Below are 26950 nucleotides of genomic sequence, written 5' to 3'. Positions count from 1 at the left end.
TAAAGGATATACTTCGGTTAGAAGGAAAATGATTCCAAATTTCCAAAGAAACATGGACTTCCTAAAACAAAAAGATGTGTGCTATCAACTGGAATTTGGGGACAGGTCTGGTCAGATTCTGTTTACATCATTTGGGACAAGAATTTTTCATGAAGCTGTCATGTACTTCATGGCACTTCACATTAAAAAGTACACAACAGTGATGGCCAAAGTAGATCCAGGTGAAACAGCCAACTCCCTCAACCACAAAGTTATGCCTTTAATGGAAAATCAATGTGGGGGGGGGAGAACTTGTCAGAAAAAATGAATATGAAGTCTCTGAGACGGAAGCATGTGTAATGTCTTTGAGAAATCAGTAAGGAGTAAGATTTCCTATCGGGTAGCCCCTGATTAAGTGAATACATGATCAGAATCATTTACCTACTAAGGAATCTTTTAAAAACAAAATGTATCGGAATCATTTAATAATCATTGTAACTATTTAAAAGCATTTCATCAGAATTAATCAATAATTCTTGCAGCAAACTACTATTGGTACTAGATCCTGTAGCAATTCGGTAACATTATTCCAAAACAATCAAGAGAAGAATTAAGTTTCTGCTTCCAGAGAAACTCACACAAGGCAATCCCTAATTTTTTTTTCTTTTTTTTTTTATTGTTGGGGATTCATTGAGGGTACAATAAGCCAGGTTACACTGATTGCAATTGTTAGGCAATCCCTAATTTTGAACGTCACAGTATACTCAGAATGTGTATGACAGATATAATCTAATTGCACGCATGCAAAACTAAACAGGCAAGGGAATACTTTCTATTTTCATTTTCAGTCATTATAATAATAAAATTGGGTTATGAATAAGAAATAAACCATTTGTTACGAGCAGTCCGAAGCGGATCCCTGAGTGGCAGGCAGATAATAGGGAACAATACTGCACACATCACAGCATTAATCACTCTCCTACCAGCACTATTAGCATTATTGGAAACTGAGCCGTGCAACACTTTTCTAGATGTGTAAAACTTCTATGGTTTTGAATACAAGCACATTGGTCGTCAGCTCTAAAGACTGGATGTAATACTTATTCTTTCAGAGATAATGGGTCCAGTGTTGTGTGCTCAGACTCCATGTTTCAAAGGGAATCTTTGTCTGCTTAACATAAAAAAAATTGAGACTCTATATTTATTGGGGAAAGAGCAGTTCAGCAGCCTTGCACTCAGAGAAACCAGCCTGAACAATCTTAAGTTATAGCTGTTGAATAAAGCCCCAGGTAGCTATTTAGTAAGACAAACCAGACACTTCTGAGAGGGACTAGGAAACCAGTAAAGAGAACCAGCCCCTCCACCTTTCTTTAACTATCTTTAATCACCAAGAAACTCTTTTTCAACCACATTTTTACAACTTTTCATAAACCAAAATTTCTCCTATGACACTATTTAAATATGACAAATATAATACAGAGTGCTTTGAAGCTATGCAAGCAACATAAAGAGACCTAATTGGGTTGTACTTTACTTGTTTTCAAGAAATATTTTAGAAATATATGTGTGTGTGTATACACATATATACACATATCAATAATGCAAATAAGGTCATTAATAAAACATTTCTCTAAACTTACATTAAGAGTGTAACTCTGTGCTGTTGGGTAGGACAAGATACACCTGTCATATAAAACAGATATATCCAGCAATGCATAATTGGCTATGCAAATGTGAGTGGCATTTCTAAAGCTAATATCAGAATACGTCACAGAGGTTCCTCCTAAACTAAGATTATTTCTTAAAAAAAAACCAATCAAGCCTCTTCCCCTAAGCAGCCTGAGGTGATCTGCAAAAATGGTTCACTATTCACTTGACATGCAAGTCAAGAGGCTCAAATCTTCATGTTCACCTTAAGAACACACGTGAAACTGCCCAGGCCATCAAGGGTATGCATATATGAAAAGCCACCAAGTATCTGAAGAGGTCACTTTAAAGAAAAAGTGTGTCCCATTCCAACTTACTATGGTGGAGTTGGTAGGTATGCCCAGGGCAAACCTACCAGTGGGGATGGACACGGGGTCGGTGGCCCAAAAAGAGTGTTGAATTTTTGCTGCCTATGCTTAAAAATGCAGAGAGGAATGCTGAACTTGAGGGTTTAGATGTAGATTCTCTGGTCGTTGAGCATATCTAAGTGAACAAAGCACCCAAGATGCGTTGCCGAACTTGCAGAGCTCATGGTCGCGTTAACCCATCCATGAGCTCCCCCTGCCACATGGAGGTGATCCTGACTGAAAAGGAACAGATTGTTCCCAAACCAGAAGAGGAGGTAGCACAGAAGAAGAAGATATCCCAGAAGAAACTGAAGGAACAAAAACTTACGGCACGGGAATAGATGCAACATAAAATAAACACAAATAACAGTAAAAAAGAACAATCAAGAGAAGAACTAATTTCAAGCTTTTTAGAAGCATCCATTTATAGGCATACAATTAACATGTTAATTAAAGTCATTTATCTCTGTTCAGCAAGCCTTACTCAAGTCTTAGAGATTGAGCATACTTTAATTCAATCCATTTCTATAATTCATACTGGTCTTACCTTAACCCTTTTAGAAATATTTTCATTATATTCTTTTACAATAAAAGATGATAATGCCAGTAGAAAAGAAGAAAAAATTATCTTAAAATGCAATGTTCTAAACACTAAACACATCAAGATACACATAGGAATTTGGTATATGCAAGTTCTATGTTTTTATAATCTTAGAGTGATTTGTTTACAAAACAATTTTAAATGCCTGCATATTAAAACTCATATAAAAAAACTAAAAGGTAAATAGAAAACAGGAAAAATGTATAACTGAGATTATAAGAAAATTTCTTTTTTTAAGATATTTAAATATCACTAAGAAAAAGACTGAGTCCAATTAACACATTAACGTCACCCCAAATATTTATCATTTCTTTGTGGTGAGAACATTTAAATCCCTTTCTTTTGCTTTTTTTTTTTCTTTTGAGACAGAGTCTCACTTTGTCACCCTCGGTAGAGTGCTGTGGCGTCATAGCTCACAGCAACCATCAACTCTTGGACTCAAGCAATTCTCTTGCCTCAGCCTCCCAAGTAGTTGGGACTACAGGTGCCCACCACAACACCCGGCTACACCTGTTTGTTTTGTTTTTTAGAGATAAAGTCTCGCTCTGCTCAGTCTGATCTCAAACCTGTGAGCTCAGGCAATCCACCCTCCTTGGCCTCCCAGAGTGCTAGGATTACAAGCGTGAGCCACTGCTCCTTTGCTATTTTGAAATATATATTATTATTAACTATAGACCATGTTGAGTAATAGATCATCAGAACTTGTTCCCCCTGTCTAAGTGGAACTTTGTACCCTTTGGCCAACATCTCCTCTTTCCCTATCTACCTCCCCAAAACCCCTCAGACTCTGATAACCATGATTTTACTCATTATTTCTATGAGTTCAACATTTTTAGGTTCCACATGTGAGATCAACAGTATCTGTCACTCTGTGCCCAGCTTATTTTACTTAGCATAATGTCTTCTAGGTTTATCCATGTTGTCACGAATGACAGAATTTCCTTCTTTTTCAAGGCCATATATCATTCCATTGTGTGTATACATGGTGGCCATAAAGTTCGTGTGTAATTTAAAATTGCACACTACTTTCAATTGTGCACAAACTTTATGGCCACCCTGTACATGTACCACATTTTCATTATCCACTCATCAGTCAATGGGCACTTTATCTTGGCCTTTGTAAGTAATGTAATAAACCTGGGGGCACGGATATCGCTTCAACGTACCAATTTTAATGCCTTTGCATATATACCCAGAAATGGGATTGCTGGATCATAGAGCAATTCTATTTTTAGTCTTTTGAGGAACTGTCACACTGTTTTCCAAAATGTACTTCATGTAAATTTTTAAAGCTGTCCTATTTTAAGTATGAACATGAAACATTAAAGAAATATAGTCTGGGGCGGCGCCTGTGGCTCAGTCGGTAAGGCGCTGGCCCCATATACCAAGGGTGGCCGGTTCAAACCCGGCCCCTGCCAAACTGCAACCAAAAAATAGCTGGGCGTTGTGGCGGGTGCCTGTAGTCCCAGCTACTCGGGAGGCTGAGGCAAGAGAATCGCTTAAGCCCAGGAGTTGGAGGTTGCTGTGAGCTGTGTGAGGCCACGGCACTCTACCAAGGGCCATAAAGTGAGACTCTGTCTCTACAAAAATAATTCATTCATTCATTCATTAAAAAAAAAAAGAAATATAGGCTGTATTTCTGGTGACTATTTGATTCATGTCTTGGATCCAATGGGAATCATTCACAAAACGTTGATTAAAATATTGTAGAGTACAGCATACATTGTAAGTAGCACAAATTTATTCTTGGCTTTAGGCAGTAGATATGTTTTTTTTTGACACTATAATGTGAGAAGTGTGCACCCCCACTTTGAGTGTTTTCTTTGCCTTTGTGGTGCTTTTCCAGAGTCATATGGGAACACACAACAAGGCAGCAGTTTAGACTCTGTTTCTATTACATCATTGCTGGTCTTAAGTGGATGCAAATAAGAGATTCCACTCAATATATTGCCAACTTGGCCACTTTACTCCAATGCACCATTTAATTCTTACAAGGCCACTATGATGAAGACACTATTGTCCTCATCAATCTGAGACTCAGAGACCAACCTGCTGGGCTTACGTGCAAACCAGGTATATCCAGTGCCTCAGTGAAGTGTGCATGTCAGATCAACAGATAACTGGCTGTGCACAGCAGCTACATAAACAAATGCATGTTTTTAATAAATGCTTTTGAAGGGAAGTTGATGAGGCACATCATTCCCAAAATATTTACAAAATGAGTGTAAATGGGAAAACCCAGACTTAAATCTGCTCCTATTTAACACAAATGATCAAAAATAAATGTAAGACTCTCTTCAGTACAGGTTAAACAACATTAAAAACAGTTTACAGGCTAAGTTAGATTTACCAATGAGAAAATTCAAGTCATCCCAATCAATTTTTTAAAAATTTTGCAATGGTATATCATGATACTGGTCAAATATTTATGGCTCTTTTTTTAATCTCGAATCTGCACATTTAATTCTCTGTTGAACGGATTTGGGTTTTTAGATTCACTTTTCAGTTTCTGGTTTAAAAGGAAAAAGGACTCTCCATCACGGCAGGCACCAAACTTGAGAAAAATAGCAGGGAGGACTTAGAACAAATTCTTTCTGAGTCCTAAAAGAGATGCTGTTCCAGAGAGACTCAGGTCAGAGGGCTGGGCACCACTGGGGCAGGTCACATGGCTGGTCTGAGATGAACTTGTTTTGTGAAGAAACAGATGATTTCTAGCCATGAGGCTGTTGTTCTTGTAACTTTTTAGCAACAATTAAATCTATTCTGAAATGACAAGCTGCAGAAGAGAACATTCTGAAGAGACTACAGATGAATGGAGTGTTCTCCTGCCTCCTTGAGAATATTATAAGCATCTTACAAAAGGGGTCATATCCTGTTTCTTTCTCTGGTTGCTACAACTGCGGTTTGTATATTGGCTGTATCACTAATGTGAATTTATAACCCTAACATGCCAGGGGGGAAAGTCACTACTCCTTCACAAATATGAATTTTTCTTCCCCTAATTCTCCACAAGCGCTGTTTTAAGTCATCGTTATTTCCCTCTGCACTGGAAGCAGATCCACATGTCTTTTTCATACGCTACTGTTAGCACAGAAGGTGGGATACTGACATAAATGAAAGGAGTTGCAAGTTCAGAGTTAATATAAACCAGAACGCTCCTGAGGGCGTTTGTAACTCAACAGTGCCCCCTAGTGTAGCTATAAAAATTAGCATGGAATCACGCTGGAGGAAAGTAAATTGGAAGACCTTCATGAATTTTTATCTTTTCACCAAACTATCAAGTTATGTGTCTTTTGGGATAATCCTATTTACTTTATCAAGATACATATATTACTTTAATCAGTTAATAGGGCATTTTAAAAGATCAGATTTAGGCAAGAGGAAATGGGATTGAGTCATATGGAAAGAGATCAATCCAGAGTAAAAAATAATGCGTTTTGAAATAAAGGCAGAGAGAGAGAATGGACGTAGGCTCTCATTTCCACCAGAGCATATCAGCTAGAAGGAATCTAACAAGCTTGAGGAATAATAATAACATTGGATTTTTCTCTGAGCCACTATCCAGTTTTGTTCGTTTCCTCGTAAGGGAGCTCATCTCATCCAAGTTATTCTTGACCACCTTCTGGCAGTAATGACATCTGACCACCCATGCTCTTCAGTTTTCTACCAGTGACTTGCTTTTGTTCCGCCAAAGCCCCTAAAGCTGGAAATTAGTCTCTGCTTAAATGATCATAGCTCTTTCTAGATGTTACTGATCTCTGAGAATTTATAATATTGTGAGATCCTAAGAAAAAGTAAAGCTATAAAGCCAGACAGCTATAAAGCCACAAAGTGAGATTCTGTCTCAAAAAAGAAGAATCCTTCCATGGACTGCTTTGGAAATATATTTAGATGAGTTCAACCATACTTGACTATTATATTAAATATTCCATTTCCTAAAAAATGAGAGGAGAACAGGTAGGTAGACCCATTCCATCTTAACAGAAGTAGACTCGTTCTATCTTAACAGAAGAAGTAAAGCTCTAAACCCTAGCATACACATGTCATGCTTAAAGGAATCCCCCCTTTCTGGACCCAATAGTTTCCATCACATATTTCCACTCTCATATTTCATTCTCTTCTTGTTTCACCAGGAATTTATGGAGACTTCTTACCCCAGTTGTTTGAGTCCTGTTGTTCTCCTCATTCCCTTCACTATTTTCAAGATGAAATTTTTACAAGTGCTCTGTCATATTAAGTTTCACCATGAGTCCTATATGCAAGAAGATCAATACCACCTAAACTAAGTGAGAAGAGAAATCTAGGCCTGACGGAATAAAGGAAACCCTCACAGTTACACACTAGTTATAAATTGACAGCAGAATTCCAATGGATATGATTTATCATGCATTGTTATAATTCTGTTTGAATTATATTGAACTATGTAATAGGTTATATATACTTCTCTTCCCATTTTTGTATCTTCAGAAAGTTTAAAAAATCCCTCCGTGGGGCTGGGCACAGTGGCCAAGGCCTGTAATCCCAGCACTCTGGGAGACCGAAGGCAGGTGGACTGCTCAAACTCAGGAGTTCAAGATCAGCCTGAGCAAGAGCGAGACCTATCTCTAAAATATCCTGGTGGTGTGGTGAGTGACTGTAGTCCCAGCTACTCAGGAAGCTGAGGCAAGAGGATCACTTAAGGCCAAGAGTTTGAGGTTGCTGTGAGCTGTGACGTCATAGCACTCTACCGAGGGTGACAAATGAGACTCTGTCTCAAAAAACAAATAATCCTTCCATGTACTGCTTAGGAAATATATTTAGATGAGTTCAACCACACTTGACTATTATATTAAATATTCCATACCTATAAAAGGAGAGAAGAGCAGGTAAGTAGACCCATTCTATCTTAACAGAATTAATGTTTGTGTGTGTGCGCGCTCTGCATTGTAAAATCACCAGGCACGATACTAAAAGGCTTACAGCAGTTTTCAAACTAAAGGCACAAGACTTATTAAAACAGTGTGCATGTTTTGAGTAAATAAGGCTTAAGGCCATTGCGTTTTCAGAGCTGCCTTTAGTAAAAGGAACGTCATTAAGTATTAACACTTTCCTTTTGTTCTACCAAACAGATGTGGTGATTCTAAACAAAAAGGACAAAGCTGGTTAAGAAAAGCCAAAGCCGTCCAAACTGCATCCAGCCAATTTGGAAAGCTTAAGGTAAGAGAACAGTAGGATAAAATGTGCTCCTTGGACATTGCACAGATTGAAATACTGAAGAAAGAAAACAGTGTGCATTCAGAGATAAGCAAATCAACATTAAAATTGTGACACGGTCTCATACTGGAATATCATGCAAATAAAATCACGTTGAGATAATCACCCAACTCCAATGAGAATGGCTCATATCGACAAGTCCCAAAGCAACAGATGCTGGTGAGGACGCAGAGAGAAAGGAACACTCTTACCCTGTTGGGGAGACTTCAAACTAGCACAACTTCTGTGGAAAGCAATACAGAGAAACTTGAAAGAACTAAAAGTAGACCTCCCATTTGATCCAGTGATCCCACTACTAAGTATTTACCCAAAGGAAAAAAAGTCATTTTATCATAAAGACTCTTGCATTTGAATGTTTATAGCAGTGCAATTCACAATCACAAAGATGTGGAAATAACTCAAGTGCCCATCCCATCAATACATGAATGGATTAATGAAATGTGGTATATGTACACCATGGAATACTACTCTGCCATTAAAAAATGGTGCCCTAGGCTCATACCTGTAGCTCAGCAGCTAGGGTGCCAGCCACATACATACACTAGAGCTGGCAGGTTCAAATCCAACCCAGGCCTGCCAAACAACAGCACTCTACAACCAAAAAAAATAGCTGGGTGTTGTGGCAGGCGCCTGTAGTCCCAGCTACTTGGGAGGTTGAGGCAAGAGAATAGCTTAAACCCAAGAGTCTGAAGTTGCTGTGAGCTATGACACCATGGCACTCTAGCCAGGGTGACAGCTTGAGACTCTGTCTCAAAAAAAAAAAAAAGGTGCCCTAGTATCTTTCATAACAACCTGGATGGTATTGAAGATCATTTCCATAAGTGAAGTATCGTAAGAATGGAGAAACAAATACCACATGTACATAATACTAAATTAGAACTAGTTGATTGATATTTATGTGCTCATATGGAAGCAAAACTCAATGGAATTCAAGTAGATAGGAGGGAAGTGGGAGGGTGGGTAAATTTAGACCTAATGGGTACATCACACACTTTCTGGGTGAAGGGCACACTTATAACTTTGACTTAAAATATACAAAAGCAAACTATGTAACCAAACATATTCCATAATATGAAATTTTTTTTAAAGGATGGAAATTACTTATGTAAGATAGTTAACAAGCTATATCCCTATCAAATCTACATATCTGGCGATGCCCGTAGCTCAGTGGGTAGAGCACCAGCCACATACACCGAGGCTGGCAGGTTCAAGCTCAGCCCAGACCTGCTAAACAACAATGACAACTACAACCAAAAAATAGCCTGGCGTTGTGGCAAGCGCCTGTATTCCCAGCTACTTGGGAGGCTGAGGTAGGAGAATCGCTTGGGCCCAAGAGTTTGAGGTTGCTGTGAGCTGTGACACCACAGCACTCTACCAAGGACAGCAAAGTGAAACTCTCATCTCCAAAAAAAAGAAAAAAAAAAAAACCACATATCTATTTACTTCTATCACGTATAAAAAATTGAGAGAGAAAAAGAGCAAACTGGCTGGGTGCCGTGGCTCGCACCTGTAATCATCACTCTGGGAGACCAAGGCAAGGTGGATCCCTTGAGTTCAGGAGTTCAAGACCAGCCTGAGCAAGAATGAGACCCCCATCTGTATTAAAAATAGAAAAACTAGCCAGGCGTGGTGAGCACCTGTAGTCCCAGCTACTCGGGAGGCTGAGGCAAGAAGGATTGCTTTTACCCAGGAGTTTGAGGTTGCTGTGAGCTCAGATGCCACAGCACTCTTCCCAGGGTATCAAAGCAAGACTCTGGCTCAAATAAATAGAGGGCAAACCATATATACCCTATATATTCAGCATATAGGTACAGTTCCAATGAAGAATTAATTTCACAGTAAATTAGGTAGAATAAATAAAAGTCTATGTACTGAATAAACACCATCTACAGAGTCCCACTTAGTTCACTACATGTGGGCAATCTGTAATATAACTTCCAGGCAGGAAAATGAGAAGGGGAATTCAGAATCTAGAATCTCTTTTAAAAACTCAAAGATCCTGTGATACTAAAAATAGGGACTCACCAAGCAAATGGCTTGACCAGATCGCCCTTCACTAGAGGATATCAATCAGCCCTATCTTCATGAGATGAGCTTCTAAATAGTGTCTTAGTTACTATAGATGAAAAATGAGCAGACAGACAAGAACCACCATATTGCAAAACTATTTCACACGAAAACATATCGAAACCATAGGGGAGAAAAAGTAATATCTTTTCCTCACCTATCACAAGGTTCATGGCTGAGATGCCAATAAAAAAATACAGATTAACTTCAATATGTTTTTCATGACACTGAGTATTCAGAAATGAAGACTCAGAGAAACAGGGAAAACCACGTATTTTATGAATAGTTGTGCAGAAGTGTGATTATAGGACAAAAGGCCGTGACGTGATGGTAATAAACTGAAGGCCTGGTTGTTGAGATATCCTCCTCTGTTCTCTGTGACTTTACTGTCCTCCAGGTCTAGGGAGGACTTCTCTGAAATGAGGGCCTCATGGGCAACTTTGAAGAAAGGTTAGAGAATTCCTACATGACGCACTTTGGGAGACCTTCCTGCCTCTTCTGTCTTCTCAAATGCCAAGGTGCCATACTGGGGGATAGCATGTCCTGAACCCCGTCAAAGCACATGAAACAGGAAAAAAAAGCTGAATTACAGGAACTGGAAATTAGGCAGGAAAAAAGGTATTTTCAGATAAGTAAAAATAGTTGTTGCATTCCTGAAACAAAGTTCCATCTGGGACTTGGTTAGAAATAGTATGACCTCCCACCCACCCCAAACCTACCAAATAGTTTCTAGGGTGGGGCTGGAGAACCTTGTGTTCACAACATGGTTATTGGTCTACTAGTTTTCAGGCGTTGTGCTAGTTTGAAGTTGTGCTAGTTTTTGCCATCCCAAAATTCCATGGATGAGTGGCTTAAACAATGGAAATTGCTTCTCTGTCCAGGATCAAAGTATCCCAGACGTGGTCTCTTCTGCGGCCTCTCTCCCTGCCTGGCAGACTCACCTTCTCACTGAGTCTTCACCTGGGTCTTTTTTCTCTGTGGGAGCATCTCTGCTGTCTCTTTGTATGTCCGAATTTCCTCTTCTTATAGGAACAGCAGTCGCATTGGTTCAGGGCTCTCACCATAACAACCTCATAATCCTCTCTTTAAGGCCTTACTTCCAGTTACATCCTGAGATACGAGGGGTTAGGGCTTCCACATATGAATTTGGGGAAGGCAGAATTCAGCCCCTAAGACTACGTGATTCTCAAACATAGCAAAGTTGGAGAACTACTGAAAAGTGGCATAAGAAAGATCTATACTAAATTGACTAAGAGAAATTAACCCTGGGAGTGGGGCTGGGGTGGGTGGGAATGGAATGAAAGGAGACTTACGCTACGGCATATTGCTTTAGTGATTTTTATAAAAATACATCTGTTAATTTCTTGTGCAACTTGATATCTGAAATAATTCTTTCAAGGATAATGTAGTTGGGAAGTATTTGCATAACACTTGACACAGCCCCTATTTCTACAAATCAGTATCTCCCTTCAATTGGAATGCTATTCCACAAATGCATATGTCGTCCGTCACTAATTTTATCTGTCGCCGAAGGACAACAAATATTAGAAGGGAAATTCAAAAGGCTTTTGATGCAATACTTATATTTTCCTCGTCTAAGCACAGCTGGTGGGCAATCTTGTCATGGAAGAAGCACAGTGGCTTCCTGTGTACCAAGACTGCTCAGAAGAATTATTAAAGTAGGTGGAATTTTCCATCTAAAATTGACAAACACTTCTGACCCATGCAGAGTAGACTTGGGCTGCTATAATATTAATGCAATGTCGAGAAACCCTTCTTCCCTTACAGTGGAGCAGGAAATAAAGGATGCGACACAGGGAAATGTTTTGGTTAACCTGTAGGCCTGTTTGAGGCAGGAAAACGTAAGATGGGGAAAGGAGCTGGGGTCACCCTAGGAAGGACTTCTTTGCTCAGGGAGCAGTAAAATGCATGCGGCCCACGCCATGCAGTCCATCTGTCTAGATCCTCTGCCACCCCTCTCAGAAGGCCTTCCTGTGGCCTTCTCTCCTTAGCTCTCCATTCAGGCCAAGAGCCAACCAAGACAGTCATAATGCTTTTCTTTTTTATCAGCACCTCAGGTCTTCATTAGAACACTATTCCCAGTACCCCGAGTACAATCACAGACTGATCCTCACCACTCTGGAGAAAGCGAGGTTTCACCAGGGTTCACTACAGGTTGGAACCCAAGAAGCGCTGCTGCCCTAGAAGTGCTGACAGCTTAAATAGACACAGTGGGACTCGGCCCCAGGGCTAGACAGGAGGGCAGGAGGGAAGGAGTGAATTTGCGAAAATACAATGGAGACTTATTAGTAAGAGAACTTTTCTTCTTCGAAAGTTTCCTAAGGGGAATTTGAAGTGGCTTTAAAGTGAAATTGATTTCTCCTCTGGAGTAACAGTGAAATATGAAAAGGTAAGGGTGTTTCCATACACTCAAAAAAGGCTCCAAGGAATAGTCTTACTCTCAAGTTTAATTAATTTGCTCTGTTTATATATTATAAGTACTACAAAGTTTCCTAGGGAGATCAGTGTGATTAAAAATAATGTTTCTATTGGAAACTGTGAACTTTGCTTCACACCAGGGTTTTTCAGCCTTTTTTATCTCATGAACACTTGAACCTACGGTGAAACTTCTGTGGCACATTTAAATTGTGTTGCTCAAAAAAAAAAAAAAGAATATACTTACTGTGCTTTGAACTTCTTTCAAAAATAATTTAATTAATGATCTTTAAAATTTTTCACAGCACACCTAAGATCCTCTCCTGGCGCACCAGCTGAAAATCACTGGTCTAGATCTACATTCTTCAGAATGTGGCCCTTGATAGCCGGGCGTTGTGGCGGGTGCCTGTAGTCCCAGCTGCTCGGGAAGCTGAAGCAAGAGAATCACATAAGCCCAAGAGCTGGAGGTTGCTGTGAGCCATGTGATGCCACAGCACTCTACCAAGGACAGTAAAGTCAGACTCTGTCTCTACAAAAAAAAAAAACAAACAAACAAACAGAATGTGGCCCTTGAATTGCCTGCATGAGAATTGTTTGGAGTATTTATAAAAGCACAGATTCCTAGGTCCCATCCCAGGGCTACTGAATCAGAATTACCGAGAATGAGGCCCAGGAGTCCTCACTTATAGCAGGCTCCACGGGTAATTGTTATCCACATTAAAGCAGAGACAGGCAGAAAATAAATTTCCACTGTCCACAAAAGTAATCCAAGCAGTGCCCTCTACTGAGTGATTATTTCTGCCATTCTCAAAGCAGAATTCATGCATTGGGAATAAATTCACATTCTCCCCATAGGCACGGCTCTGTTTTCTTCCAGTGCCTAAATCAGCCCACTCTGAAGCTCCCCAAGCTTTCTCTGGGGCAAGACCAATTAGTATAAGATAATGTAATTCAGACTATTGGGGTACGCCCCTCAGGGAAAGCTCTTCCTGTTCCTCTTTGGGGGAAGTGACCATCTTATTGTCTTGGTTGGCATAACATCCATGCCCTGGATTGGGAGCTCTAGGTAAAAGAAATTCTGCCTCTATTTCTTTATACAAAACGAAAAAGAATACTACAATTATAGTAAACTAAAATAGCCACAAAGCATTATGCTGTAGCATTCAGTAAGCCATTTGCAAGACTAATCTATACACATGTTGAATATATTTGTGTGTAGCCCAGTTAAGAACGTCAGATTTTGGCTGAAGTTTATTAGATCACTGTCAGATATGTGTCCACTCTCTCTTCTCCCCCAGAATCCTCCCTGCATCCTCCCTGTGCCCTTCAAGCTAATATGAATATCCAGTGTGAAGAGATTTGGGGACATCTATAAGAGTTAACACTGTACATGAATGTTGATTAAACCAGTTTTCAAGCATCATGAACGCCAGCTCACAGGCTTGCCCCATTTTTCTGCTAACTGGTTCATAGTCTTCTCTCTCCAGGTTTTATAGCCACTATCTGACCCTTTAGCCTCAAGTCTGACCTGGTATCCTTGAGTGATTTAGAATTGCTTGCTAATTTTTAGTAAAATGCTAATAGGACTTAAAGAAATCCTAACATGGCTTCTATTTTTAGGACCAGTGAGATTAAGCTGGCACTTTGGGCTAAATTTTGTACTCGTCTATATGTGGAAACAAAGTGCCTTATATATTTCAATAAAATGCAATACAACTGGTATTTGTCCTGTGACAATTTCAACACATTCTGACTGGGAACCCTCCAATGAGCAGCTTTCCATAAGCTTGCAAAGCTATTCCAGGCAGAACTATATTGCCCGAGTATATTAGCATTTCCACATAATTGATACCCTGGCACCATCTGCATCAACCACCAGAAGAACACCCTACTTCCAGAGATGACCATACAAAACTGGAAAAATTCACTGGGAAGATAAAAGCTACTTTCTTTTCGTTTTATCTCCCACAAGTATCTGATAACACCCACGCCACTCCTTAAATAAAACACTAAGAAACACTACCTCCTTGGCTGGGCTTACGCCGAGCCAAGACATCCCAAAATTGATTAATAAACCTCAGAGTACTTGCTCCATGTGTGTGCATCTTAGTAAGATTTCCCCAAACTCCAATCTCTGGCAAAGTCATACTCCTACAATAGTTTCTAAGAGATCATGTACTTCTTAACTCACCTGAGACTGCCCCCTTCTCAGAGCCCTCCTCATGCTAGGTAATAGTGTTACACTCCTTATATGATATTTGCCAGGCATCAAAGAATCACCAAAGTCAAAGTGTTAATATTTAACCCTCTACCTTCTTCCTGCTGCACATTTGCTGGCATAGCCATGTTGGAAGTCTATGGCCTGATGGTATGTGGTTTGAATATTTTTGTCTCCCCCAAATTCATTTGTTGGAAGCTTTACAGCCAGGGCAACTGTGTTGGGAGGTGGGGCCTAAGGAGAGAGGTTTAGGTCAAGAGGGCTCCACCCTCATGAATGAATTAATGCCATTATTAAAGGGGCTTGTGGGAGTAGGTTTACACTCTTCTCCTCCCCTATGACATGAGGAACACTGATCAAGGGATATAGTGCTCAAAGTGTGTCCTTAGAAGCAGATACCTGGCCCCTACTAGACACCAAATCTGCAGGCACATTGATCTTGGACTTTCTAGCCTCTAAAATTATAAGATATGAATTTCTGTTCTCTGTAAATGAGCCAGCCTCCGAAACTTGGTAAATGGTCTGTAAAGCTAGTGAATGATGCCCCATGATCATATCAATGTACACAGCTATGATTTAATAAAAAAATAATAATAAAATAAAATAAAAATAAATAAATAAATGAGCCAGCCTCCAATATTCTGGTATAGAGCACAAAACAGACAAAGGCTGAGGATGTCCATTAGCCCGAGTGGGGATGTGGTGAGACAGCGTTCTCTCTCATATCCTGATAACGGCGAGCTAACATCAGAATCAGAGGAATGCAGTCAAGATAACAATAACATTTTTTATCTCTTAGTATAGGCAAATATTAAAAAGTCTGACATAAGGAAATGTAGGTAGCATGTACATTAACAGAATTACTTATATAGTGCTGGTAGAACTATAAACTATTAACAAAACACTCTGGAACCAGTTTGGATTTATCCTTCTTTTTTTTTTAGACAGAGTCTCCTTTTGTTGCCCTTCATAGAATACTGTGTGGCATCGTAGCTCACAGCAACCTCAGATTCTTGGGCTCAAGCAATCCCCTTGCCCAGCCTCTCAAATATCTGGGAATAATAGCCACCATGGCTGGCTAGTTCTTTATTTTTAATAGAGACGGGGTCTCACTCTTGCTGACGATGGTCTCAGACTCCTGAGCTCAAGCAGTCCACCCAGCTGGGCCGCCCAGAGCGGGATTTATCCTTTTAAATTGAACATTCACATTCTATACAATCTACTAGTTCACGTGGTGAAAAGCCAACAGACACTCTTTTACATTTATAACAGCAGAAAGGTCCAAGATGGTTTATAAAAACACTATTCATAACAGCAAAAACCTGAAAAAATAACCCAAATGCCCCCAAGAGAAGAGTGGGTAAATTGTGGCATGTTCACACAATGGAATATTATATAAAAGTCAGAATGAACAAACTATATGTACACAAAATAATAGGGATGCCTCTTAGTGATTTAATATTGTGCGAAAAAGCAAAGCCCTTTAAAAGACAATGTTGAAAATAACAATAACAAAAAACTAAACACACATCATTACATTGTATGTGTATACATTTTTTGGCACCCTCTGACAAAACTACATAAAAATAGAATAAAAGAATGATAAACACAAAACTCAGAATGGTGTTTATCTTAATAGGGAGGCTGAGGAACAGGCTGGAGGATAAACAGGTAAATATATATGTTACTGTCGATATTCCAATTCACGTGCAAAGCTGTGGGTCCATGACTATTCACTGTATTATTTAAAATAAACAAATAGAGACTTGAACAGACTCATGTTGAAATTTTTTCATGAACCAAGGATTGCGATTACTACAATTTACTATAATTCTGTTCACCGTGGCTCATGGGGAAAAAAGAAAACAAAAATTTCAGTGAGCTCTAATACTTAAAGAACTATAATTTTGATTTTTAGACACACTCTTTCAGAAAGTAGAGAAAAGGAAACACTTGCAAACTTATTTTACAGTGCTAGCATTCTTTGATGTTCATACCCAACAAATCCAGCACGAGAAAGAAAAGTTACAGACAAATTTCACTGATGAGCATAGAAGTAAAAAATATAAACAATATGTTAGCAACCTGAATTCAGTACTATATCCAAAACATCCCTTATTGTGGCCAAACTGGATTTAACCCAAGAATAAAAAGAATGGTTTAAACATAAGAAAACTAACTAATATAATTGTGCATAGAAAAAAAAAATCACATGATCATTTTAATAATTGAAGAAATAACGGGCGGCGCCTGTGGCTCAAGGAGTAGGGCGCCGGTCCCATATGCCAGAGATGGCGGGTTCAAACCCAGCCCTGGCCAAAAACCAAAAAAAAAAAAAAAAGAAATAACATGTAATAAAATTCAACACTAATTTAGGACTTTTAAAAAAATCTTAATGCATGAAAAAAGAAAGAAATATTATTTAGCTAATAAAGATAACTAGAAAAAAAATCTGGTCAAATGCTAAAGTTTTTCCTTATATTTAATATAAGGAGACTCTGGAGTCTCAGAAACAAAGATTTAGAGAAACAAGGAAAACCAAGTATTGTTATAGATGGTTATGGAGAAATATGATTGTAGAAAAAAAGGCCATGATGTGATAGTAATAAAATAAGGGATAATTAGCAAGACCTGGTTGTTCAGATTCTTTTCTATGTTCTCTGTGACATTACCTTGCCTCAAGTCTAGGGAGGACCCCTCTGAAATGAGGGTCTTAGGAGCAACTGTAAAGAAAGGTTAGAGGATTTTTATAAGACCTGCTTCAGGAAAGAACTGTGAGAAAAGGCCAGACTTTCCTCCTTGTTCTGTTTTCTCAAGTGCCATGGTGCCTTTTTGGGCATGTCCTGAATCCTGTCAAAGCAAATGAACAGGAAAAAAAAAAAGCTGAACTAGAGGAATTAGAAATTATGCAAGGAGAAAAGATATTTTTGGAGAAGTAAAAGAAAATATTATGCTACGGAAACATGAAGTCTCATCTGGGATTTTGTTAGAAACAGACGTTCTTGACTGCTGCAATCACAAGTGATGGTACAAGCCAACAAATGTTATCAGTGCATACAAAGTATCACAATTTTAGTACAGTTTTTTCCTTTCTTACAATGTGTATACATTTTTTGGCACCCTCTGCAGTCTGTCTTTTAAGCTATTTCTTCTGCTTGTTCAGTTCTTTTGTTGAGTGACTCTGATGAAGTTTTCAACTCCCAAATTTCTGCTTAATTTTTTTTGTAAGTATTTCGATCTCTTTCTTAAGTTTCTCTGATAGGCTTCTGAAGTCCCTTTGTGCGTTGTCCTGAAGTTCTTTGAGCTTCTTGAGGACGGCTATTTTGAATTCTTTATCTGGAAGTCACCCGTCTCCACCACTTCAGGATTGGTCCCTAGTACCTTGTTTAGTTTGTCTGGTGAGTCGTGTTTTCCTGGATGTTCTTGATGCTTGTGGATGTTTATTGATGTCTAGGCATTCAACATTTAGGTGTTCATTTTAGTCTTCACAGTCTGAACTCATCCTTCTTCAGAAGACCTTCCAGATACTCAACAGGAATTGAGTGTTGTGATCCAATTCTTTGGTCACCACAGCCATATCATCCCAGGAGGGGTCCCAAGTCCAGTATTGCTGTGACTTTCACAGACTCCTGGTGGTACCAGCTTGATAGACATGGGTAAGATGCAGGAGCTTACCAGGCAATGTCCCTCCCTCTGTGCTGGGCTGCTGGAGTTGGGGAAGGAGTGACGTGGGCTCTGCCTCGTGACTACCGCAGCTAGTGTTGTGCCAGCCACTCAAGACTCACCCAAAGCCAGTGATGACTGTTAAGCTCAAGGACTCTGTAGTCAGCAGGTGTTGAATCCTGCCACAACTGGGTCCTTCCTTCCAGCTTTCTTGCTGGGCCAGAGTGGGTCTAGAAATATTACCCAGGAACTAAGGCCTAGACTCAGAGACTTCAGAAGTCTGCTTGATACTTTTATTTTATTATACCTGAGCTGAAACCCAAGCTGCAAAACAAAAGCCTCTGAACTCTTCCCTTTCCTTTCCCCAAGTAGAGGAAGACTCTCCCTGAGCAGAGGTGCCTGGAGTTGGGAGAGGGTGACTCAGGCACTGCTTGGCCACTTGTATCTCACTGGGTCACACAAAGCCTACTATCTCTAAGCCAGCACAGCCACAGGAACTGGCCAAGGACTGTAGCCTTTGTGGACCAACTGCCTTAGAACTTAGCCCAGGTCCCAGGCTGCCACCAAGGCTTGTCCAAAAGGTCTTTATTGGTGAGGGAGGGATGCTGCAGAGCAGCACCAAGGAGGAGAGAAGAGAAAAGAGAGAGAGGGAGAGAGAGAGAAGAGACAGTAAGAGAGAGAGCGAGAGAAGGGGGGGAGAGAGCGCACCTTTATATAAGTTTGGTGAGGGGAAGTCTCAGAATGGCGATGGGACGGTAGAATAGCCAAGAAGGAGTTACTGCTCTGGCAGGAAGAGTCTTTAGGGGTAGGCCATAAGTTTGAAATTTTCAGCGGGTAATTGGGACAGGGAGATGAGGTAAGTTTTGCGCCTGGGGCAATTACCTAAAATTCAGTGCCTCAGGCACTTCAGTTAAAACCACCTCTATCCTCTTGGGCTCCCAATTCTCTGAGAGAAGGCCTCTTCCTCCTGAGAATGTCAGGTGCCTGCCCAGTCACCACTGTTGATACTGCCACTGCCCCCTCACAGGAATTCCTGGGGGTCGGGGCATAATAGAAAAAAGGAAAAATATCAAGGAATAGACATCACTCTTTCTGATGCATAGAAACCGCATTTCCCTCTGTTTAGGGAGCTTCTCTTGGAACCTCTCTCAGAACTCTTTCTGTCTGTCCCCAGAGGTAGGTTTGGGCTTTCAGTTCTACTAAATTCCCCTGGCCTAAACACAGGGGCAAGAAGAAAACAAAAATAAACAGAAAATGTACTGCTGGTTTGAGAGTACCTCGAGTTTGCTATGTCTTCCTTCCCCAGCCTGCCCACTCGCTTTCTTTTTTCAGAGCCTCGGCTGCTCCCTGCACTCTGTCTCGGGTTTCTACTTGCTATCATGGAGCAGCACGTGCTTGCTGCACGTTGCCCAGGCTGGAGGCTCCCACCTGCTCTTCATCCTCTCCCAATTTCAGGGGTTGCTCTTTTTCTGTGGTCCTTTATTAGCTTTTCCTTCTTCATGAGCTTTAAATATCAGCGTACCTCTTGCAGGGGTCTTCAAACTGCGGCCTGTGGGCCACATGAGGCGGTGTGATTGTATTTGTTCCCGTTTTGCTTTTTTACTTCAAAATAAGATTTGTGCAGTGTGCATAGGAATTTGTTCATAGTTTTTTTTTTTTAACTACAGTCCAGCCCTCCAATGGTCTGAGGGACAGTGAACAGGCCCCCTGTTTAAAAAGTTTGAGGACCCCTGCAGGCATTTTAGGCAATTTTCTCTCTCTAGAGTTAATGTTAACCATGTCCATTATTTAAATTATTATGTATATGCAAAGTCTTCATCTACAGAACAAATTTCTCTTTAATTCCAGACTAGCATATCCAAGTGACTCCTTGATATCTCCATGTATAGCTCAAAATTTTGGGAAAATTCAACCTGTTTAACATACAAATGATGATTTACCCTTCAACTCTAAATTTGGTCTTCTTTGAAATCGAGGCGTCTTCTTCGATACCTCTGCCTCTCTCGCTATCTATATCTATCTAATCCTGTTGACATTAACTCTTAATTTATTGATATTACTGTTGCAATAGCTCCCAAATCTGCCTACCTTTTTTCTCCACTTCCCCCATGGTAGGCTGAGTTTCCAGTAACACCTGAAGCACTATAGTTTCTCCTAGTTGATCTCCCTGTATCCATTCCCACTCTATATAATTTACTCTCCAAACTATAACCAGTAGGGCTTTTCTATGAAAATGCTTGGCTGGGCATGGTGGCTCATACCTATAATCCTAGCACTCTGGGAGGTTGAGGAGGGAGGATTGTTTGAGCTCAGGAGTTCAAGACCAGCCTGAGCAAGAGTGTCTCTACTAAAAATAGGAAAGTTAGCAGGGCAATGTGGTGGCACTTATAGTTCCAGCTACTCGGGAGGCTGAGATAAGAGGATCACTTGAGCCCAAGAGTATGCAGTTGCTGTGAGCTAGGCTGACACCCCTGCACTCTAGCCCTCTAGACTGGGCAACAACGTGAAACTCTGTCTCAAAAAAAAAAAAAAGGAAAAAGAAAATTCTTGCTAGATCTCTGCTCAAGCCATTTCGCTGCCTCTCAATGTGCCTGTCATCTTAAAAGATGCGTCTATCTCAGCACAGCATCGCCTGCCATTCCTCCTTCCCTCCTCCACCTCCATCACCTTGATTCCTCATGCTTCCTTGTGCCCTCTCCCGGGGACACTATCTAACCCTCCCTACATCAACTATTTTCCCTCACACATCCGCCCAATAATTACTACCTATTTCAGTGATGCTTTAGCAAAAGAGAGAGAGAGAGAATCTTGGATACCTCAAGTCAGTCCATGAGCCTTTGTCCATGTCCAGGTCACTTATCCACAGGTGACACTTACCTTCTTTCTCATGTATCCACAGAGATAGGTTCTAAGTGAGATAGTCTAGCTAGGTCTAAAAGTCACAGTTGTTTATAGTGCTAAGCATGAAGGAATGCTTAAAAGCATGTTGTGTCACATACAATTATTATTTTTAAAATGAAAAATCAAAGCTTAAGAGACATGTGGCCAAACCATTCATTTGATGGTGATTCTTTTGTTTTCTTTTTTTTTTTTTTTGAGACAGAGTCGCATTATGTTGCCCTTGGTAAAGTGCCGTGGCATCTTAGCTCACAGCAACCTCAAACTCTTGGGCTTAATTGAGTTTCTTATCTCAGCCTCCCAAGTAGCTGGACTACAGGTGCCCGCCACAACACCCAGCTGTTTTTTGGTTGCAGTTATCATTGTTGTTTAGCTGGCCCGGACTGAGTTCGAACCTGCCAGCCTGGGTGTATATGACGGCACCCTACCCACTGAGCTATGGGCGCCGCCCTTGATGGTGATTTTTAAATCACAAACTACCATTTGTAATCACCTCTATGAACAGACCAAGTATTCATTCTATTCTGAACACTCTTCCAGTGGTCATCAGATCCAGCCAATTGAGTCTTCCAAATTACGCTTTCATTCTAGGAACATCTCTCCATCTGATCATTAGAATTTGTACCAAATATAATACCAGAGGCCAAAGGCCTCAAAAAATAATTTCTGGTACATTACCCTTATTTAATGATGTGCCATTTATGTTGAAAAAGTAAAGGTGCCTGATCTAATGCTTTAATCTTAAAGATCCAATGCTAAGAACTAATAATGAATTTCATTCTTTAAGTCTAGAAAGACACCCTCACTGCCGCCGCCACCACCATCACCTAACCACCACTTAGCCACTATCAGCAGTCAAAGACAGGTATTCCACACAAGAATACTCAAGTACCCAACTGAGTAGCCCTTAAAGCCTATTACATGTATAATTTTATATTCAGCAAATGGCCATTGAGCACTTAGTTCTTCACAAAAAGTATGTACTGGATGTTTTCTCTGTCCCAGACCTTGTGCTAGACCCTCAGTATACAGTGGAAAGTGAAATTGATACAGTCCTTGCCTCAATGAACTGATAGACTACTGAGGGAGGTGGCCATCAAACTAGTAAAGCCACAAGTTATGTTCAATCACAAACCGTGATAAATGCTCTTGGTGAAAGAAGCAAGAGAAAGCATAACAATTTTTCTGGGCTAAAAGCAAAGGCTGTGACTGGAGAGTAATCAGATTATGCCAGTCCTTGCACATCATCCAAAGGACCCTAAGGATTAGGGCAGTGAAACATGCTAAGAGATTTAAGCAGGGAAGTGGCCTGACCATCTCTTTCTAAAACCTAAGTCTAGTCATGCAATCGTCCATGCAGGAATTGGCTCTCTGTCAGCTAGCCCTACCTTCTCTGTCAAATATATTCCTCTCTTTACCCACCCCCACAAAGGATCCCTTACCTGAGACTCTGTAAAAGTAAGAATGGAAATTAGTGTTGGTTGAGGCGTAACCTAATCCAAATGAAGGAATGCACCATTACTAATAATTAATCTTTTGCATATAATATATAAAATGCATTTATATTTACAGATACTTATTTGTTGCTTACAGCAACCTTATGGAACATACAGTGTGACTACTAATGACTTAGCCCAGAGTTACAAAGGAATACCTGCTCACATTCTGTTCTGGGTCTTCTTCGGACAGCTGGGTCTATATATATATACATACATACACACACACACACACACACACACACACACACGTGTGTGTGTAAATATATATATTTGGTCCTATTCTGATCTAATATATATATTATATATATATGTATATTTATACATTTGGTATACAGATATATCTTCACCTTATTCTAAAACACTTAGTTCCAAGTCAACCTGCTCAGTTACTTGTATCAAAGCTGCTAGACTAATTACAGAGGGTGTTCAGTCACTCTGTGTATCCAAGGTCTCATAGTCCACCATTTGAAGTAAAGATTTCAGCTATGTCCATAGCTCTGGATATGCCTGTTTATATTTAGCACCACACATAAAAAATTCCAGAAAGCAGACAATTCAGATCTATTCTAACATAAAATTCAACTCTACCCTAACTAAAAGCCTACTGTACAATTTCACTTCAAAATGGCACTGGAATTGCCAGGGAATGATTATGGTGGTTGGATTGGGAAGATTAGGGTATCTGAGAAGAAAAATAGTTACTTCTAGAATAAAGGCTTCTGAGTCAGCTCTCTCCTATTATTCCAAAACCATTACTCAGAGCTTTTCTCTACCCTCAACTATCAAACATCTCTTGGCAGCAACATTTGGCATCAAATTTTTCCCCTTGTTCTATCTCCAGAATTTTTTTGTGTGATTATTTGGAATAATTTTTATGTATTATACATGACATATATACATTACATAGAACATGTAACAGAAGTTCTAGATCTAAGGGAATAGTCTAAGAGTTAAGTCATCTAAAACTCAATGTCTAATACTAAAATTGCTTCAGCCTTTCACGTTTTGAAATTTGGCAACTGAATTTATACCCCTTCACTCAAAACCCTTTTCCCTTCCCTGCTCTAGATGTGGAGACAAGTAATGAAAAGGAACGCATGGAAGACAAGGCAGAAAGAATGGAGGAAAAAAAATAAAAGGAAAAAGAAACAAGAACTAATCCCACTTTCCTTTTGGAATGATAGATTTTTGCTGGAAACAGTGTCTCTTAATGGATGGTCATCTCACAACTGATATCAGAATTCCCGGGGCTCTATTCTAACTACAGATTAGTGGGGACCCGCCCTAGAGTTACTGAATCAAAATATCTGGGAGAAGAGGCTTTTTTAACAAGCACTATTTGTATACAAATAAGAGATTTAAAACAACTGGTATAAGAAAGCATTATCCCTCAAGGCCCTGATTGCTTCTTCTTCATAATTTCACAAGTGGTAGTTGATTCTCACATAAAGTGATTGGTTTGAAGCTGATACAATTATTAATTTACCAAATGACCGCTATACACAAAAGTTACAAAACTATAGAAATACTTGGCCTTGTGAATTCAATCATTTGGTGAAGAAAAATGACAAAGACACATGAAAAAGACTTAATTAGTGGATGTGTGGTAGACTAGCACAGAAGCAGGTACAAGAGGCACAGGTCACCATGTGCTCAGGAAAGCAAGGTCAGGAGGTGGGCAAAGAAGGTGTCATTGGATGCCTTAGGAAGACAAAGAGTTTTAATCAAGAATTCTGAGTGATGAAGGGTAATAAAGGAACTACCATGTATGGTGGAGCAAGCTCTGGCTAAGAAGTCAAGGGAGGTTGTAGCCCCAATTCTACAACTGTATGAGGCTGAGCCAGTCTTGTAACTTTTTTTATTGTTTTTCACTTGCATAACCAAAGCCAATCTTTGTTTGTTTCTTTACGCTCCAACCTCATGTGAGAAAATATTTACACAGAGAATATATACAAGTTTCTCCTGGCACTAGTCTTCACTGACTCAAAATTTGTCCAAGTTTCCTTTAAGAGCAAACATTTGGTGACTCTATAGCTCAAACCCTCCCAACATGGAACTCAGAAGTACAGGAAATATCAATAAATGCCAACTGGAACCTGTTACTATCCACAGGCAATCATTCTGTTTACACACATCTTATAACTGTGAAATTATGGAACTAAGGTTCAATCAGAGCTCTAAAAGTTTGTATGTTGTCTAGAATTTCTGTGGTGAGTTCCTCTGGGGCACATCCCTGGTAAAATCAAAGGCACCCCATCAGCCATGTCTGTGTGCTTTATTTAATGCAATTTTCCCAGCAGTTTTTTTTGTTGTTGTTGTTTGTTTGTTTTTTTCCTTTGCAATTTTTTGCCAGGGCCAGTTTGAACCCACAACCTCCGGTACATGGGGCCAGCACCCTACTCCTTTGAGCCACAGGCACCACCCTTGCCCAGCAGTTTTTTCACAGCATCTTTGACTTCTTTGTTTCTTAAACTGTAAATGATGGGGTTCAACATAGGAGTGAGCACTCCGTAAAGCAATGCAATGATTTTGTCTATTTTTTGTGAGTTTGATGAAGAAGGCTTTAAGTACATGGAAAGGGCAGCCCCAAAATACAAGATCACCACCGTCAAGTGGGCACCACAAGTAGAAAAAGCTTTGTTTCTTCCCTCTGTAGAGCTGATTCTCAGAATAGTGGAAAGAATGAAGATGTAAGAGATGCAAATTAAGAGCATGGGAATGGGTAGGAGGAGAACACTGACCACCAGCATGACCATGTCCATGAGCAGTGACCTTGAGCAAGCCAACTTCAGCACCGCCAGAATTTCACACGTGAAGTGATCGATGAGACGGCCACAGAGGGGGATCTGCAGCGCGAAACTGGTTTCCAGCAGGGCGGTCAGACAACCTGTCACCCAGGAGACCACAGACATTTGCACACAGACCCGCCTGTTCATGATGATGGGGTATCTCAGAGGGCTGCAAATGGCCACATAACGGTCATATGCCATCACAGCCAGGAGCACACACTCTGTGGAACCCATGGCAAGGGACAGATACATCTGTACGGCACATCCAGAAAAGATAATGGTTTTCCGTGATGACAGCAGGTTCACCAGCAGAGTAGGAATAGAGGCAGATGTGTAACAAATATCCATGAAAGAGAGATTTCCCAGGAACAAATACATGGGGGTCTGAAGGCGTGAATCTAGGACAGTGATTAAAATAAGAGTGCTGTTGCCCAAGAGGGTTATCAGATACATTACAAGGCTGAAGACAAAGAGAACCACCTCTAACCTTGGGTAACGGGAAAATCCCTCCAAGAAAAAAACGCTCCAAATGGTGAAATTTTCTCCTTGCATTTTCTTTCATTTGTAGATATTCTAGTATTATTCTTTTCATTTCATCTGAGGACATAAAGAAATGAATAAAGTGTAATATTCCTTAGTTAAGAAAATACCCTCAAACTTATTTTTCCTATATTAAATGCAATTTTACCACAAGAAATCATAAGAGAGTATACTTATTGATCTAAGGGGAAAAAACAAGTTTGATCTACATGAAAAGTCGATTCTTCTACAATAAAATTTAGAGAACAATGTATTTGAAAGCAAGAACAAAAAAATATTTAATATTTGAATCTCAGCTCATAACCTTATGCTTGGCACACAGGAGATCTTCAAAAAAGATTTGAAAGTGACTGAATAAGGAAAAATATGAATGTACATTGAATAATTATTGAGTACGAATTAGAAAAGAAACACAGGTAAGGAAAGAAAGCTCACCTGTACAATTAAAACCAGTGCTGATCTTCTCTGGAAGAAGAGGATGAATGTTGAAAGAAAGAAAATTTTACATCAATATCTATGAAGTTCTGAGTTTAAACTCTGGGCTGTCCGGGTAAGAGCTTGGAGGACTGTACACTAGTTTCAAAAAGGATGCCATTGCTTCAAAACATTGCAGCTGCTCATTTTGTGATTATATTTGACAGTGCACAAAATAACCCACCTCATTTAAACACTGATTTATCACAATAGAGTTTTATGCATTTTTGAGCCCCATATTTTTGTGAGTATATAAAAGGGTTCTAAAAATTATACCCAGGCAATACCTTTAGTACACATTAAAATCCACAAATACCCAGGAAATGCAGAAATTAAACTCCCTAAGAAAATTACCTTAAGATCTCCTTAAAAATAAGATTATAGATCTTCTAGTTATAAATGAGACCATTAAGACTTTATTTCTATTTTTTACATTTCGTGTTATTCACAAAAAAACTTATTCCAGAAAGCTGACCTTG

At 39.8% G+C, this 26950-nt stretch overlaps 1 protein-coding gene and 1 pseudogene across 1 annotated transcript; one reads left to right on the top strand and one right to left on the bottom strand.

Moving 5' to 3' along the window:
* The window catches only part of LOC128596205 (60S ribosomal protein L17-like), a 40807-nt pseudogene extending 38433 nt beyond the window's left edge, over positions 1 to 2374 (top strand).
* Positions 2375 to 17926: 15552 nt separating this feature from the next.
* On the bottom strand, positions 17927 to 26083 carry LOC128596199 (olfactory receptor 2K2). Its single transcript, XM_053605770.1, has 3 exons — positions 25097 to 26083; positions 22612 to 22619; positions 17927 to 18058 (listed from the first exon to the last, which is right to left on the bottom strand). The coding sequence occupies exons 1-3, from the start codon at positions 26007 to 26009 to the stop codon at positions 17927 to 17929; spliced, it is 1053 nt and encodes a 350-aa protein (XP_053461745.1). The 5' UTR covers positions 26010 to 26083.
* Positions 26084 to 26950: the final 867 nt, after the last annotated feature.

The sequence above is a fragment of the Nycticebus coucang genome, chromosome 2 (assembly GCF_027406575.1).
Source record: "Nycticebus coucang isolate mNycCou1 chromosome 2, mNycCou1.pri, whole genome shotgun sequence".
NCBI classification, from domain to species: domain Eukaryota; kingdom Metazoa; phylum Chordata; class Mammalia; order Primates; family Lorisidae; genus Nycticebus; species Nycticebus coucang.
This window is presented reverse-complemented; position numbering and strand designations above follow the sequence as displayed.

Coding starts and splice junctions, on each gene's coding strand:
- LOC128596199 (XM_053605770.1), bottom strand. CDS start 26,009: ATGCAAGGAGAAAATTTCACCATTTGGAGCGTTTTTTTCTTGGAGGGA.